At 48.4% G+C, this 18,255-nt stretch overlaps 1 protein-coding gene across 3 annotated transcripts in view; it reads left to right on the top strand.

The window, feature by feature from the left end:
- The window catches only part of XRRA1 (X-ray radiation resistance associated 1), a 49,196-nt gene that overhangs the window by 25,712 nt on the left and 5,229 nt on the right, over positions 1 to 18,255 (top strand). Inside the window, exons 7-16 of one of the 3 annotated variants that reach the window (XM_083436132.1) lie at positions 425 to 522; positions 5,753 to 5,886; positions 6,904 to 7,002; positions 7,996 to 8,225; positions 9,329 to 9,369; positions 12,449 to 12,559; positions 12,902 to 12,995; positions 13,827 to 13,945; positions 16,153 to 17,035; positions 17,150 to 17,757. In XM_083436132.1, the coding sequence (XP_083292258.1) occupies positions 425 to 522; positions 5,753 to 5,886; positions 6,904 to 7,002; positions 7,996 to 8,225; positions 9,329 to 9,369; positions 12,449 to 12,559; positions 12,902 to 12,995; positions 13,827 to 13,945; positions 16,153 to 17,035; positions 17,150 to 17,757 (2,417 nt within the window). Of the gene's footprint in view, positions 1 to 424; positions 523 to 5,752; positions 5,887 to 6,903; positions 7,003 to 7,995; positions 8,226 to 9,328; positions 9,370 to 12,448; positions 12,560 to 12,901; positions 12,996 to 13,826; positions 13,946 to 16,152; positions 17,758 to 18,255 lie in introns of all 3 variants that reach the window. The other 2 variants (XM_083436131.1, XM_083436133.1) reach the window with 2 other exon arrangements.

The raw sequence follows: 18,255 nt of genomic DNA, 5'->3' as shown, positions 1-18,255 counted from the left end.
TCAAACATTAAAAGCTTCCCTAAACATGGCTGCCTTCAGATGTCTTCTTAAAGTCTGGTAGTTGCTGTTCTCTTTGACATCTGGTGGGAGGGCGTTCCTGTAAGCTAGACTTCTGCCCTCAGGGACGCTGGGGGACCTGCCCCCTTTCCGAGTGTTGAAGTGAGATTCAGCCGGCTTGTCCTTTGCTTTGGGTGGCAAAATGCCTTGAGCTGGCCCTCCAACTGCTTAGAAAGTGTGTTTGAGTGGTTCCCTTTTTTGGAGACTCAGTGTTGCCCAAAAGAACATGCACATCTGGGGAGTCCTAAATGTGGGGTGGCGGCTATACCATTCACATGCTTTGTGCCCAGTAATCCAAAACAATCGGCCGCTGCTGCCCTGATTCTTTCGGTTGATGTTGCCTTCTCCCCTTGTATCACCCATTCAGACTGTTTCCGTACATTTCCTGGGCTCCGGGAACTGGAACTCTCCTTGAACGGCCTAAGGAATATAGAAGTCAACGCCGGGGACTTTCCACACTTGGAAGTAAGTCAGAGGGGTGACTGATGAAGAAGAGTTTGGATTTGATATCCCGCTTTATCACTATCCGAAGGAGTCTCAAAGCGGCTCACATTCTCCTTTCCCTTCCTCCCCCACAACAAAGACTCTGTGAGGTGAGTGGGGCTGAGAGACTTCAAAGAAGTGTGACTGGCCCAAGGTCATCCAGCAGCTGCATGTGGAGGAGCGGAGACACGAACCCGGTTCCCCAGATTACGAGTCCACTGCTCTTAACCACTACACCACACTGGCTCTCTGATAGAGCTTAAGGGGCTAGCTTCTCGTGGCATGTAGGGAAAGGGCCTGGAACTCACTGGAAGAGCAGCGGCTTTTCCTGCAGAATGTCCCGGGTCCATTCCTTGTTGTGGCGTTCCCAAAGCAAGAAAGGATTGGACTCTGATTAATAAAATACACACAGAGGCTTGACCAGCAAGACTGCGAGGAGTGGGTATAATAATTCCTCTCCACCCCTCAGCCCAGGTCGTTTTATTCACAAAAGAACTTTTTACACAGTGTTCATAAGAACCAATCAGATTTCCTCTGTTCCACGTGGGGACAAAGTTACACTACAAAAGCTAATTTAAGCATGCATACTTCTAGGGTAAATAAAACAGGACTAAAAAGGAGGAATGCATTCAACAACCCCAGAAGTCATAAGCAAGCAATAAACATGAGAGGAAGGATGGCAAGGAGATAGGGATCTTTATCACCTTCCTGTGAAACTATTTCCAGGCCCTAGGTTTAAGAAACCAAGGAAGGGTACATCAGAGAAACTGCCTACTATCTTTTACGACCCAGGATGCCTGGCGAAGCAACCGGCAACTGGGCTGTGTGCGTGACTTGTTACGCAAGAGAAATAGGACAGGGATGCATAGGCGTGGATTGATCAGAAATCGTATCAAAATGGCTTAAACCCAGTCAACGCAATGCTTTCATTGCTGACACAAATGGCTTGCTCCATATTTTTTATAATTCCTCATAGCAATCCCACTTGTTGTTTGTTGTTTAGTCGTTTAGTCATGTCCGACTCTTCATGACCCCCTGGACAAGAGCACGCCAGGCACTTCTGTCTTCCACTGCCTCCCGCAGTTTGGTCAAACTCCTGCTGGTAGCTTCAAGAACACTGTCCCACCATCTCATCCTCTGTCGTCCCCTTCTCCTTGTGCTCTCCATCTTTGCCAACACCAGGGTCTTTTCCAGGGAGTCTTCTCTTCTCATGAGGTGGCCAAAGTATTGGAGCCTCAGCTTCAGGATCTGTCCTTCCAGTGAGCACTCAGGGCTGATTCCCTTCAGAATGGATAGGTTTGATCTTCTTGCAGTCCATGGGACTCTCAAGAGTCTCCTCCAGCACCATAATTCAAAAGCATCAATTCTTCGGCGATCAGCCTTCTTTATGGTCCAGCTTTCACTTCCATACATCACTACTGGGAAAACCATAGCTTTAACCATACGGACCTTTGTTGGCAAGGTGATGTCTCTGCTTTTTAAGATTCTGTCTAGGTTTGTCATTGCTTTTCTCCCAAGAAGCAGGCGTCTTTTAATTTCGTGACTGCTGCCACCATCTGCAGTGATCATGGAGCCCAAGAAAGTAAAATCTCTCACTGCCTCCATTTCTTCCCCTTCTATTTGCCAGGAGGTGGTGGGCCCAGTGGCCATGATCTTCGTTTTTTTGTAGTTGAGCTTCAGACCATATTTTGCGCTCTGTTGGGTTGGAAATAACTGGCAGACGAGTCGAAGGTGTCCATGTGGGAGGCGTCTCAAAAGCTTGACGCTAAGAGCGTCCCTTTTATTGTATATTGTCTCTATTGCACCATATATGCTTGGTGCTGATTGGATACTCGTGGGCTACGTACATATTACATGCAATGTGTAGAGTTACATACATACATACGCATCAATAGATAGAGAGAGAGAGCACAAGAACATGACAATCTATGATAGATAGGGATGTCTTACGCAGGGATTATAAGAGTGCACTTAACATTCTTCTAGTCTGTGGTAATAAACAAGGGAAGTTTATAGTTAGATTACAGGGTCATGACATCAGCTTAGCTTAGGATCTTTCCGTACCAGGGTACCATACCAGGGTCGAACAGAGAAGGCACAAAGTGAGTGTTTTTCGCCTACGCAGCGTCTCTGAAATATGCAGCAAGAGAACACACAAAGGGACAGGGCAGGACGAATCCCTCTAGTCATACACAGGGATCCAGAAAACCCACTCTACAGCGCTCTCCTTTTTCTCCCTCAATAAAAGGTTCTTTAATTCCTCCTCGCTTTCTGCCATCAAGGTTGTGTCATCTGCATATCTGAGTTTGTTGATATTTCTTCCGGCAACACCTGATCACTACACCTTGTCAACTCCAGGAAGTACAGGAAGAACAGTGCCTGAAACACTGGGAAGCTGCTGCCAATCAGTGTCAAAAATACTGAGCTTGATTGGCCACTTTCCTATGCTCCCCTTAGGATTCTTAACTTAGGGAAGAGGTTGTAGCTCAGTAACAGGGCATCTTCTTTGCACACAGAAGGTCCTGGATTCAGTTTCCAGGGATGTCTGGAGCCCCTGTGCTGAAGTCCTGGAGAGCCACTGCCAGTCAGTGCAGGCTATACTGAGCTCAATGGACCAATGGCCTGGCTCATTATAAGGCCACTTCCTCTGTTCATGCAGATCAATCAATCAAATATCCTTTATTAGGCATAGCAAACCACGCATTATCAAACAGACACTGTATACAAATTATGCAAAATATGAGCTCAGCATAACAAGGTTTGTCCCAGTCAGATCTTTAAGTCCAGAGGAAATCAATTTGAATAAATAATACAATACAACACTACCACATTACCGGTCAATTAAGAACCACTAAATCTCTTTGTAATGGCCCAGTCTTTCTATGTGGACAGTACTCAAAAATTCAGCCACTATTAAAGTAATTTGATCATTCCTGTGTTCATGCAGATATGCCTTTGGAACCTCGCCGGGGGTGGCTGGGGAATAAACCACCGGGAGGGAGTGGATCAGGCCCCCTCTTCCTCCTCATCTGCTTCTCTGCTTCACATTCCCCCTCCCCAAAGTGACTTTTCAATTTCAAAAAGTGCCCCCGAGGTCAGTTTTACCTGTTGAGAGCAACATGTATGTAGCCTGGAATTTTCTGACGAGTCCCTGTCTTTTTTGAAACTCTCAGGTCCCTGTGAAATGACCAGTTAGGTTCCTTTTAATCTGTTTAGGTGTTTAACATAGATGAGACCCAGTACACTCTAGAAAGGCACAAGTAAACCTCAGACAACCAATACTGGATTTTCTCTGTAATATTGCTGTATTGATTAACAAGTAATTCACATGTCAAGACAAGGAATATGCACTCAACCATACATCCATTCGTACACCTTTCATACTCACCACTCTTCACTGGATAATAATAATAATATAATAATAATTTATTTGTACCCCGCCCATCTGGCTGGGTTTCCCCAGCCACTCTGGGCGGCTTCCACAAAGACCAAAAATACACTAATATGTCATACATTAAAAACTTCCCTGAACAGGGCTGCCTTAAGATGTCTTCTGAATGTCAGGTAGTTGTTTATCTCTCTTTGACATCTGATGGGAGGGCGTTCCACAGGGCGGGCGCCACCACCGAGAAGGCCCTCTGCCTGGTTCCATGTAACTTTGCTTCTCGCAATGAGGGAACCACCAGAAGGCCCTCAGCGCTGGACCTCCGTGTCTGGGCAGAACGATGGGGGTGGAGATGCTCCTTCAGGTTTACTGGACTGAGGCCGTTTAGGGCTTTAAAGGTCAACACCAACACTTTGAATTGTGCTCGGAAACGTACTGGGAGCCAATGTAGGTCTTTCAAGACCGGTGTTATGTGGTCTCAGCGGCCGCCCCCAGTCACCAGTCTAGCTGCTGCATTCTGGATTAGATTGATCAGGTTCAGTAAGAGCCACGATTGGCAGACGGCAGCGCAGTCAATGTCTGGCTCACAACTTAGGCTGGAGGGATTTGCCATATATACACCTCGTTGTTCATCTGTATGTGCTGTTCTGTACAGTTCCTAGCACACACCATTTTTGCCAAAACATTGTGATGTTTCCCACATTCTATTATCGCTTATACAACACAGTTCACGATCAGTACACTGACAGTTCAAAGACATCGCATCAATTTTGTGGTGTTCTTCAGCCATCTTTAGGCCCATACAAACCATGCCATTCGTTACACCAGGGAGGAGGAGACATTGCAACGTGATTGTTTAATTCCTCCTTTCACTCCTTCCCAGCTGCCTTTGGAGGTCTCGTGATGGGAAAATGAGAAACCAAAGACAATCCCATTGGATCTCAATAAATGACTCGAAAAAAGTAACCCATGGCAAAACCTGTCACCTTAATTCAGGCCCCTGTAATAAACGATAACCTGCCCTTATTCCCTTATGGGGGATACAAGAGCCCTTATAGAGTCCATCGGTCGGAGAAAATAACAGATGCCAACCAGAGAATATTGAGAAGCAAAGCAGCTAGTAAGCCTGATCTTTATTGAACAGTTGTAACAGGGTGCCCCCTTTACACGCAGGAGGAGGAGGTGGACCCCAAACAAAGGTGTGCCCGTCCTTATATAGACATTTTAAATTGCCCGCCTTGGAGTCCAAGACCACCCCCCAGAAACATCATACATACATCACAGAAGGGGTGTAGCTCAGGACCACCCCCCAGACACACCATACCTACATCACAGAAAGGGTGGTCTACAAGAGAAATCTGAGTGCGTTTATCTCCTGTCTGGCAGATTACCTGTTAATGCTCACTTGATTGGATACCCTGGGAAGCCTGGCCAGTCTTTTGTAATGACAAATACTTAGTTCCTGAGCCAGGTCACAGGCTCACCCTATTCATACGCAGACATACCCTTAAGACAGGATTTGTGAATGAAAAGACAATGGGGAGGCTTTTTCACTTTCCTTGACCTTGCAGAGAAATCATTTGGTCAGTTTGGGAGCCAAAATGGCTTCAGGGCTGTTTTCCTGTGCTGCTTCAGACATGTGGTTTATATATTTATGTACGTGTTTGCTTGATACTTTTATATATAAGACCTTAATTTTTTTATTTCACCCCCAAAGCCATTGGCAATAAAAACATCTCACAGTGCCGTTCTTTCTGCTATGGCTGGGTTAGAGTTGATGCTGGTTCTTCCCCAGCCATTGAACTGCCTGCTTTGCCTCTGCTCCAGGTCTTGGATCTCTCATACAACAACCTTTCTCCCGAGGACGTCCGAGCCCTGGGAATTTTGTCCCACTTAAAAGCCCTCCATCTCACCGCCAATGGGCTCACTTCGCTTCCCCTCGATCTGGCTGACCCTGAGAGGTAAGCCCATGGGGAAAGGAAGGTGGCAAGCAAGAGTTTTTATTTTTATTTTTTTTGGGGGGGAGGTCGGGCCGCGTGGGGTTTGTGGAACCTGTAGATCAGGGAAAGCCAACGTGGTGCATTAATAATAATAATAATAATAATAATAATAATTTATATTTATACCCCACCCTCCCCAGCCAAGGCTGGGCTCGGGGCGGCTAACAAGCAATAATAAAAACAAGTTGAATGAATACAACTTAAAAACAAGATTAAAATACAACATTAAATTATTAAAATGCAGCCTCATCACAGGAGGAGAAAGGAAAAAGAAAAAAGAAAGAGGGGGAGGGAATCAAATTGGCTCCAAGCCAAAGGTCAGGCGGAACAACTCTGTCTTACAGGCCCTGTGGAAAGAAATCAGATCCCGCAGGGCCCTGGTCTCATGAGACAGAGTGTTCCACCAGGCCGGAGCCAGTGTTGAAAAGGCCCTGGCTCTGGCTGAGGCTAATCTAACTTCCTTAGGGCCCAGGACCTCTAGGGTGTCGCTATTTATGGACCCTGAGGTGTGGGGCATACTGGGAGAGGCGGTCCCATAGGTACGAGGGTCCTAGGCCGTGAAGGGCTTTAAAGGTCAAAAGCAGCCCCTTAAATCTGACCCTGTACTCCACCGGGAGCCAGTTCAGCTGGAAAAGCACTGGGTGCATATGCTCCCATGGCAGAGATCCCATGGCAGCATTCTGCACCCGTTGGAGTTTCTGGGTCAGCTTCAAGGGCAGCCCTGCATAGAGCGAATTACAGTAATCAAGCCTGGAGATGACCGTCGCATGGATCACTGTGGCCAGGTCGGGGCGATTCTCATCACCTCCAGCCACAGGATCTGCTAGCTGGGGGATGATCAGCAGCATCACGAGGGCTCCACATTGGCTTCCTCTCTTCCTTTCTCTGTCAAAGTCTTACACTGCTCCCTTCTCTCCCCTTTTGCCTTTTCTTGACTGATGTGGCACAGTGAAAGTCACTGTATGTTTCCCTTGGCAGTGAGAGCTCCCTGAGGTTCCCGGCTCTGGAAGTCTTGCTCTTGGACGACAACCGCCTCTCCCACGCCAACGTCTTTGTCAGCCTCGCCAACCTTCGCAGGTAAGGAAGACCTCCTGTGCTTGCTAATAATAAGTTTTTACTTGTACCCCGCCCATCTGGCTGGGTTTCTCCAGCCATTCGGAGCGGCTCCCAACAGAATATTAAAAACACGATAAAACATCAAACGTTAACAAGTTCCCTAAACTGGGCTGCCTTCAGATGTCTTCTAAAGGTCACATAGTTGTTTATTTCCTTGACATCTGATGGGAGGGCGTTCCACAGGGCGGGTGCCACCACCGAGAAGGCCCTCTGCCTGGTTCCCTGTAACCTCACTTCTTGCAGGGAGGGAACCGCCAGAAGGCCCTTGGAGCTGGACCTCAGTGTCCAGGCAGAACGATGGGGGGGGGGACGTCCATGGCAGGGCTGGAGGGTGGCAACATGAGAACGGGCCTCTTCAGTGGTGGCTCCCCTTTTGTGGAATGCTCTTTCCAGGGAGTCTCTCCTGGCACCATTGTTATCTATTTTCAGGCAACAGGCTAAACAGTTCCTTGTTAAGCAGGCCTTTCTTTGGCTTTTAACTATTTATGGCATTTTACAGAGCGTGGGATGTATTACAGTGGTACCTTGGGTTAAGAACTTAATTCGTTCTGGAGGTCTGTTCTTAACCTGAAACTGTTCTCAACCTGAAGCACCACTTTAGCTAAAGGGGCCTCCTGCTGCTGCTGCGCCGCCGGAGCACAATTTCTGTTCTCATCCTGAAGCAAAGTTCTTAACCCGAGATACTATTTCTGGATTAGCAGAGTCTGTAACCTGAAGCGTATGTAACCCGAGGTTCCACTGTACTGTATTCCCCACCCACCCCAAGTTTTCATATATGATTATTATTATTATTTTGGTAAGTCGTCTTGTAAGTCACGTGGCAAAAAGTGACCTATAAATTTAGCAATAATATTATATTGTAATAATTGGAAAACAGTCTTGTGCCTTGCCCTGGTCTCTGCAGGAGTTCTGCAAACCTTGGCCTTACTGCTGGCCTCCTTGTTTCCATTTCAGCCTGAAGCAGTTAAACTTGGACAGAAACGGAATCCGAGAGGTGCCCTATCTCCACCACTTGGACAGTGGCCGATTCTCCATCCATCCTTTATCCGCCAAGTCGGGCATCAGGGAAGGATTGCGCAGCCGCAAGAGTGCTGGGAAACAGATCCGCCAGGATAAGTCCCCGGCTGGTGGTGGGCAGCCAGAGTACATTGTCTTCCAAAACAGCAAAGACCCAGACAGGACTGGTGGGCCATAATTATATATTATTCCTTTGTAGTGCAATGGTGCTCCTCGCCCCCGTGGATGATGGTGAAAGAAGCGAACCAAGCCTTGGAAACAAAAAACAAACAAAAAATAAGCCATTCATTAACAGCATAACATTTTAACCTAAGGACCAGGTTTTATCAGATAAACTGACAGTACATTTTGGCAATCCTCACATAACTCTAGCCCAATGGTTGCCATTAATCTGATTTGAACTGATTTTATAATGAAATGATTTTAGAATGTTGTATCATTTTACTGTTGTTAGCAGCTCTGAGCCCGGCTTCGGCTGGGGAGAGTGGGATATAAAAAAAATATTATTATTATTATTTACTGTATTGGCCCGAATATAAGCCACACCCGAATATAGGCCACACCTTTAAAATTCAAGGCGGGGCGGGGGGGGGGGAGAGAGAAAAAGACAATACCTGAATATAAGCTGCTCCCTTAAAATTCCGCAGACACTCACACCTGTTCCATTTTACTGTATGTTATGTATGTTTCAGCAGTGATATCGTAAAAGCCAATTTTTGTAAGGTCGCGAATTTAAGCTGCATTTTATTCATGGTCAGTATTTGGGGGGGAAAGTGAGGCTTATATTCGGGCCAATACGGTACTGATAGCTACTCTTATGGCTATTAATTGGGTGAAAATCTTAACTCTTCAACGTTAGACGTATGGCTAGCCGAGGAGCAGTGCAAATGATAGAATTGACAGACCTAGTTAGGAGAAGAGAAATTGGAAAATTGGAAAATTGGAAAATGAAGGCTCTTCAGTATGTGTGGGAGCAATAAAATGCAAGGTGGTAACAACAGCAGCAGCAGCAACAATACTAATAGACAGAACTGAGCTGGATGGGCGAAGGCAGTTCAGAGTTTTTCTCCCCAAAACAAACCATGAACAGCAAGTCAGGAACAACCCTTGGTTACAGCTCTCGGTTTCTTTGAAAGTGCCCCATTGAATCTCATAGGATATAGCCATGGTTAGGGCTGCCATCTTAGTTTATCCTGTTTATCCTTCACCTGTATTCAGCATCTTGATACTGATATTATTCTTTTTCTATTTTATTTTTACAAAAAAACAGAAGTTATCTTTCCATCCTGGTCCCCAGACCTACCAACACAGGTAAGATTTTTCTTTTCTTTCAAGTCATTCTCATCGGTCTAGGTAAAGGGTAAAGGGACCCCTGACCGTTAGGTCCAGTCGCAGACAACTCTGGGATTGCGGCGCTCATCTTGCTTTACTGGCCGAGGGAGCCGGCGTCCAGCTTCCGGGTCATGTGGCCAGCATGACTAAGCCGCTTCTGGCGAACCAGAGCAGCGCACGGAAACGCCGTTTACATTCCCGCTGGAGTGGTAACTATTTATCTACTTGCACTTTGACATGCTTTCGAACTGCTAGGTTGGCAGGAGCAGGGACCGAGCAACGGGAGCTCACCCCGTTGCGGGGATTCGAACCGCCGACCTTCTGATCAGCAAGCCCTAGGCTCTATTGGGGCACAATTGTACAGTGAGTTCTCCTGCACAAGGCCAGAATCATATAATTGTAGAGGTGGAAGGAACCCTGAGGGTCCCTGAGTAATGCAGGAATCTCAACGAGATCATACATGACAGATGGCCATCCAGCCTCTGCTTAGAAGGAGAGGCCACCACCTCCCAAGGGAGACCGTTCCACTGTTGAATGGCTCTTACCATCAGAAAGTTCTTCTTGATGTTTAGTTGGAGTCTACAAGTTACAAGAAAGGAAACTTGAAGCCATGGGTTCGGGTCCTGCCCTTCAGAGCAGGAGAAAACAAGCTTGCTCCATCTTCCATGTGACAGCCCTGGGATCACATTCACCCAGTGCTATACCCAGTGCACTGGCTCCCGGTGGAGCACAGAATCAGGTTTAAGGTGCTGGTTTTAACCTTTAAAGCCCTATGCGGCCTAGGACCTACGGGACCGCCTCTCCTGGTATGTCCCACGGAGGACCTTACGGTCTTCAAATAAAAACATATTGGAGATCTTGAGCCATAGGGAGGTTAGGCTGGCCTCAACCAGAGCCAGGGCTTTTTCGGCTGTGGCTCCAATCTGGTGGAACGCTCTGTCACAAGAGACTAGGGCCTTGTGGGACTTGACATCTTTCCGCAGGGCCTGCAAGACGGAGCTGTTCCACCAGGCCTTTGGCCAAGGCACAGTCTGACCCCCTCCTTTGGTAATCCTCACAGAACTCTAGCCCAATGGTTGCCATTAATTTGATTTTGAATTGATTTTAAAATGAATTTATTTGAGAATGCTGTGTTACTTTTATTGCTGTTAGCCGCTCTGAGCCCGGCTTCAGCTGGGGAGGGCGGGATATAAATAAAATTTTATTATTATTTTATTGTTATTATATTTGAAGTTGGCTACCCTGTCTTCTCTCATTCTCCTCTTTCCCAGGCTAAACATGTCCAACTTCCTCAACCGTTCCTCTTAAGGCTTGGTTTCCTGACTTGCTAGCTACCTGTCAGGGGCTGGACTAAGGAGGAATGGTGGGAGCCAGTCCCCCCGAACCTTCCCAAGGGCAGGACGACAGTATAGATTCAGAACAGCGGTTTGCAGAGGGGCATAGTCTAGAGGGGAAAAGCTGGGAAATACTGGGTGAGGAGCAGCTAGAAGAGGAAACACCAGGAGAGAGAGACAGCTGGTAGATTCAGTGTCCTTGGACAACATTCTTGACCCCCCTTCGCCCAAGACTAGATGGGCTTTGAGAGTGATGGAACAGAGAGCGCAGTGGCAACAAGATCAGACTACCCGACATAGGAGTGACGTAGATTAATGGGGATTGAGTGGGTGAGCCTGTACTGGGAGCAACGCCATTTCTAGGGAGATATGCCTTCCTTTGTCTCTCACTGTGATGATTAAAGAAGCTAACTGGTAATGGGGACGTGGGTGGCTCCGTGGTTTAGACCTTGCCGATCGGGTTTAGGGCTTGCCGATCGGAAGGTTGGCGGTTCGTATACCGGCGACGGGGTGAGCTCCCATTGCTTGGTCCCAGCTCCTGCCAACCTAGCAGTTCGAAAGCACACCAGTGCAAGTAGATATATAGGTACCGCTGTGGCGGGAAGGTAAATGGCATTTCCGTGTGCTGCTCTGGTTTCGCCAGAAGCGGCTTAGTCATGTTGGCCACATGACCCGAAAAAAACTGTCTGCGGTCAAATGCCAGCTCCCTCGGCCAGTAAAGCGAGATGAGTGCCGCAACCCCAGAGTCGTTCGCGACTGGACTAAACAGTCAGGGGTCCCTTTACCTTTTTTCAACTGGTAAGAGTGCTCCTTTTGTTTGATCTGCTTATATACTGCCACTGGGGGAGGGATCTGATTCACCGAAGTCTGGCACTACCCACATACCTTTACAGAGGGTGGTGAACACAGCGCATGATATTGTGGGCTGTCCCCTGAGCCTGCTAGATGACCTTGCAAGGGATCATTGTCTTAGAAAAATTCTCAGGGGTGATTCACACCCTGCCCAGCACCTCTTTAATCTTTCACCCTTGGGCAGGAGATATAGAAGTATAATCAGTTGTACCAACAGGCTAAAAAACAGCTTCTATCCGTGGGCTGTTAGGCTGCTGAACAGAAAATAATATAGTGCAGCTGACTTTTGGGGTTGGTGTGTTGTGTGACAAGCACACAGAGTGCAATGAGATTGAGTGTTTTTTTGGGGGGGAGGCTCGGTTAATTTCATTGTACACAGGTTGTACATTGACAATAAAGGTATTATTCTTATTATATGTTATTGCCGGGTGGCATCACAGAGCCACCACTTGCCTTCTGGAGTTGGACAGTCCCAGGGAGAGACTGACACGCCCATATGCAGATATTCTAAGGGGGAGGAAGAAGAAGAAGAAGAGTTTGGATTTGATATCCCGCTTTACCACTCCCCTTCAGGAGTCTCAAAGCAACTAACATTCTCCTTTCCCTTCCTCCCCCACAACAAACACTCTGTGAGGTGAGTGGGGCTGAGAGACTTCAGAGAAGTGTGACTGGCCCAAGGTCACCCAGCAGCTGCATGTGGAGGAGCGGGGAATCGAACCCGGTTCACCAGATTACAAGACTACTGCTCTTAACCACTACACCACACTGGCTCTCCAGAGGATCACGACAACCCATGATGCATTGGGGCAGGTCCTCTTTCTTCTTTGGTGGCCTGGTTTCTGTTTCTCACCTCTCCTCTGTCTTCCTTTCAGGACAGTTCTCCTTCGCCGCAGATCGCTTCTAAGGCCTCCTGTGCCAGTTTCAACCCCGAGTTCACTCTTCCCCTACCGGAGCTGAGGTTTCTCAGCCTGGCCAACAACCAGGTGACTGGATCCTTCCTTTTCCACTGTTAATGAGACATACTGATCTTTTGCAACAAATGGTAGAGGCGGGTTTGTCTAGGAATCGCTACGATCTTATATTGCCCCGTTGGAGGACCTGGCTTCTAATCCTCGATATCATCATAATTTTATTTATGACCAGGAATTGATGGATGGATGGATGGATGGATAGATGGATAGATTGTGTGAAGTGGGGTAGCCCCAATGCACCTGCTTCCTTCCTAAGCCTAAATCTTAACGGTCCTTTTAATGCTGGCTCCTTTTCTCAGCCAAGACGGATAGTCGCCTACCAGCCTGAAAGCACTGCTGTGTTCTGATTTGCAGATCGAACATGAGGAAGATTTGTTAGCCGTGGCTCTTTTCCCATCGCTGACCGAGCTGACGTTCCACGGCAACCCTTTCACCATATCGCGCAGCGGTAAAACAAGAACAGCAGCAACCATTTTCTAGTCCCTGAGGTTATGGGTGTAGCCAGCAACAAGTTTCTAGTCCCTGTGGTTAGGTAAAGGGGCCCCTAGCCATTAGGTCCAGTCGTGACCAACTCTGGGGTTGCGGCACTCATCTCGCTTTATTGGCCAAGGGAGCTGGTGTACAGCTTCCGGGTCATATGGCCAGCAGGACTAAGCCGCTTCTGGCGAACCAGAGCAGTGCACGGAAATGCCGTTTACCTTCCCGTCGGAACGGTACCTATTGATCTACTTGCACTTTGACGTGCTTTCGAACTGCTAGGTTGGCAGGAGCAGGGACCGAGCAACGGGAGCTCACCCCATCGCGGGGATTCGAACCGCCGACCTTCTGATTGGCAAGTCCTAGGCTCTGTGGTTTAACCCACAGCACCACCCGCGTCCCTGTGGTTATAAGGCATGAAAATGCCTGCTGTGAAACCTTAAAAACCAGAAGGTGCCTAAATTAGATTTTCTGTGCTCTGCAGATCTCACCTCTTCCTGTGACTAGGAGAGCCAGAATAAAGAGGGCAAAGTCATCAGAAAAAAATTATGTTGCCTCAATCGACACATTTTATGTAGGTTGCAGAATTCATAGAGTTTGGAGCACCCAGGTGCAGATTTTTAGTCCCAAGTCTGCACAGCATTGCTGCAGCAGTCTCCACTCTCTGTGCTGTCTTGTGGTTCCTCTTTGTTGCTAGCTGAAATGCATCATGGAAATGAAGCTAATCTATGCAACATAGACCACGCAGTTGCTTAATGACGATTCCCTCCCCCTTTCTTTCTTTCCTTCCCTTCCTTTCCAGGTGACCCACCTTTACTCACCAGTTTCCTTCAGAACAAGCTGGGGATTAAAATGGTTCGGAAGAAAATTTCGAAACTGGAAAAACCACGTATCTTTATACCCAACAAGCCTAGCCGGAAGGTAGGAGCCCTTTAGGAAGGCGTTAAGGAAGTCCGTTTCAGAATGGGAAGCTTTTAAACAGAGGTCAGGGGCGTAGGAATTCTTTATGATTCCTGCATTGCAGGGGGTTGGACTAGATGACCGGTGGGGTCCCTTCCAGCTCTACGATTCTGCTGTAGTTTATTGAGGATAAGGGGGCAAGAGGAAGATGATGTTTCCACTGTTGTTCGTCAGACTTGGAAGGGCCAAGGAACCTCCCTGCAGCTGACTCATAACCCAAAGATTTTGCTGGCACAGGAAGTTCAATTTAATACAGTGGTGCCCCACAAGACGAATGCCTCGCAAGACGGAAAACCCGCTAGACGAAAGGGTTTTCCGTTTTGGAGGTGCTTCGCAGGACGAATTTGCTATGGGCTTGCTTCGCAAGACGAAAATGCCTTGCGATTCCTGGGGGTTTTTTCCCCTCCCAGCCTTTTTCCCAAGTCCCTAAGCCGCTTAACAGCTGTTCGCTAAGCCGCTTATCAGCTGATCTAAGCCGCTAATAGCCTTTTAACAGCTAATCCGCTAATCCCTTAAGCCTTTAATAGCCACTAATAGCCTTTTAGCAGCTAATCCGCTAATCCCTTAAGCCTTTAATAGCCGCTAATAGCGCTAATCCGCTTATGGGCTTGCTTCGCAAGACGAAAAAAACCGCAAGACGAAGAGACTCGCGGAACGGATTCTTTTCGTCTTGCGAGGCACCACTGTACAGTGGTACCTCACAAGACGAAAAACTCGCAAGACGAAAAACTCGCAAGACGAAATAGTTTTTTGTTTTTTGAGTTGCTTTGCAAGACGAATTTCCCTATGGGCTTGCTTCGCAAGACGAAAACGTCTTGCGCCTTTTTCTTAAAACCGTCAATGCATTCTTATGGGAAACCGTCAATGCATATCCTATGGGAAACCGTGCTTCGCAAGACGAAAAATTCACAAGACGAAAAAACTCGCAGAACGAATTAATTTCGTCTTGCGAGGCACCACTGTATATGAATTTTAGCTTCTGCCTACCTACTGCTACTCACCTACAGAACCTCCCGGGTGTTAAGATCAGCAGAGGGGGGACGCTCTTAGTAGTTTCTCCACTCTCAGGCGCAAGCTGGTGGGGGCAGCCTGGGAGAATGCAATCTCTGGCACAGGCGGAATTCCCTCCCCACAAAGGGGCGCTTGGCAACTTCCTTGCATAATTTCCATCATAAGCCAAAGACACGCCTCTTTTCCCCGGCCCCTGACACCTGAGAGGTGCATTTTCAGGACCCGACCAATTACTGTGGCAGTCATTTGTTTTAAACTCGTTTTAATATCGAATTTTTTAATTGCTATGACCTGCCCTTGGGCCTTAGGATGAATTATTTCATTATTATTTATTAAATTTGTAAGCCACCCATCACCCGGTATCACGGCGGTTCACAGCATAAAAATACAAGATAAAAACACTAAATACGTAATGAAAGCCAGAACAAAAACATGCCAGTAACCCCCCACTCCCCCCATCCTGGGTAAGAAATAACAACAACAAGAAGAAGTTGTTATTGGGCAATCCTGATCCAAGATCTCATGTCTTCCCTTCCAAAGTCCTGCCCACTCCTGTTCTGCCAGCAGCAGATGCATCTCCTTCTAGGCTCAGAATAAGGAACTTCTGGACCTTCCAGATTTTGAACTCCCAACTCCCATCCTCCCTGACCCTTGGCCACCTTGGATGAGGCTGATGGGAGATGGAGCCTGACCACATCTGGAGGGCCTATGGGTTCCTCCATCCATCTCTTAAGCCCTCAGTTCCCCCAGCCAGCTTCTCATTTTCTCAGCTCTGTTCATTCCCCAAATCTTCCTAAACATACTCCTCTGCAGTGGGAAAAGGGGGTGCTGTTTTCTCCCACTGCTTCGTTTCTGAAAAGTGGAATGTTGATTGGGTGGGGTGCAGGGAGAACGACAGTAGGAGGACACTTGTGGTTATTTATTTCATGAAGTTTTTGCACCATTTGATTGTAAAACAACTGCAAGAAGTTCTTACAAATTTGGAATGGACATCATGGGGCAGCTGAAATAGTGTCAGTTCTGCTGATTAATGGTTAGGGCTTTAAGAGCTGTAGATTGTGGCTAAGGATGGGTGCTGGGTTTGGAAAGACAGGAGAATGCTGCGCTGTGGTCCTTCCAGGTCTACAATGCACCGTGGCCTTCTGTGTCTTTTGCAGGTGAAAGCACAGCTGCCCAAGGTCCAAAAGCGGCCTCAGATGCTAGAAGACCACCTGGAGACCACCTTCTGGCAGCTGTGGACAGGTGCAGATCTGGATCCCAATAAGAGAGCAAGTCTGGACGAGCCTCTTCCACCCATCAAGAGATTTTCACTACCGTATAAACCAGAGAAGCCCGTCTTGCCTCTTAAGGAGGAGGAAATATCTGCACCCTCTTCTCTGGAGTGTTGTGTTTGTGATGCTTCAGCAGACCAGCTCTCAGCAGACCAGCTGGAAGACGTTCCTGAAGGCCAGTCTTCGCTAGCTGACTTAGTGTTTGGAAATGTTGCGTCCACTCAACCTCCTGTGGAGCAGCTCCCACCTGAACCTCTCCCACCAGAAGAGAATCTGCCTGAACCCAGTCCTCTGATCGCAGCTCCTTCAAAGGGACAAGACTTGCCCAGGATGCATCAGTTCATCTCATTGTCTTTGCCGGGGCAGGACCACGGTGCTCCTGTCCCTCCTCCCAACTCACCTTTGCTTTTGCAAGAGCAGGGTCTCCCCCAAGGTCCTCCAGCAGAACCAGATCAGCTGAGGCCGTTTCCACCCTGCAGCTCGCTTTTGCCAGGACGAAGTAGATCAGAACCTCTTCCACCAGCTCATTCTCCCGCAGGGGAGCAGGACTTGTCTGGGTCTCCAGCCAAATCCCTGTCGGTGGGACAGGGCTTTCCTGATGCCTCTACACCAGCTGGACCGCCGGCAGTGGAGGGTGATCACCCGGAACCCATCCCACCAGCCAGCTCAGCTCCCCAAGGACCGGATTTGCCAGAACCTGTCCCAGCTACTAGATCAACCTCCGCAGGTCAACCGGGGATTCTCCTGCCAACCACTTCTCCTGCAGAAGGTCAAGATCAGGTGGAGCCAACTCTGCCACACAGTTCAGCTTCCGAAAGTTTGCCTGGACCTGCTCCACCACAAATTTCAGTGACTCTCCTGCCGACCACTTCTCCTCCAGAAGGGCAAGATCAGGTGGAGCCCTCTCAGGACCTGGCAGAACCCGTCTCTTCATCGATGCCCCGCTTGGAGGAACCAGCTCCCTCTGAGCCCGTTCCACCACCTGGATCCCCTCCAGCAGAACAAGATCACCTGGAACCTGCTCCACTGCCCACCTCACCTGCACAAGAGCAGATTCCGCCAGAGCCCATTCCACCACCTGAATCCCCTCCAGGGGAGCAAGACTTGGCCCAGCCAAGCCCTCCTTCAGCTGAACGGAATCTTTCTTGGACTTCGCAACCAACCGGATCCCCTCCAGGAGGGCAGGATCATCTGGAACCCGTTCCACCGGCCACCTCACCGGTCCAAGAACCCGACCGATCGGGTTCCGAGCCCCAAGATGGATCAGAGGAAGAGGAGTTTTCAGAATCTCGACCAGCCAGCTTAACTTCTGTGGAGTGTGGCCTGTCTGGGTCGTCTTCTAGGGAGCTTTACATGCTCTTTGCCAAAGTCCACTCGAGCACGAAGCCTATTTTTGAAAGATATGATAGTCTTTCTAGTGAGGGCGAGGTGTTTAGCGGCAGCGGGGAGTTCGTGGAGGCAGAGGAAACAGAATCCATTTTCATGACGCAGGTATGTCAGCTGGCAGTACGCCATGGTATTTAAGCAAGAGATGCTTACCAATGAAGCCATTCTAGAATCCCAACCTGTAATTTACACTAGACAATGTATCGTCCCAAAACCGGTTTGAGGTCCATATTGCAGGCATCTCCAAACTCGGCCCTCCAGATGTTTTGGGACTACATATACATATCAAATAGTCCAAATAGGTACCCCTGCCCGTACGGGCCAGTTGTGTTTGACTCTTGGGTTGTGCGCCCATCTCACTTAAGAGGCCGGGGGCCAGCGCTATCCGGAGACACTTCCGGGTCACGTGGCCAGCGTGACAAAGCTGCTCCGGCGAACCGGCACCAGCGCAGCACACGGAAACGCGGTTTACCTTCCCGCTATAAAGCGGTACCTATTTATCTACTTGCACTTAGGGGTGCTTTCGAACTGCTAGGTGGGCAGGAGCTGGGACCGAATGACGGGAGCTCACCCCGCCGCGGGGATTCGAACCGCCGACCATAC

Source organism: Podarcis tiliguerta, assembly GCF_965153285.1.
Source record: "Podarcis tiliguerta genome assembly, chromosome: 4".
Taxonomy (NCBI): Eukaryota; Metazoa; Chordata; class Lepidosauria; order Squamata; family Lacertidae; genus Podarcis; species Podarcis tiliguerta.
This window is presented reverse-complemented; position numbering and strand designations above follow the sequence as displayed.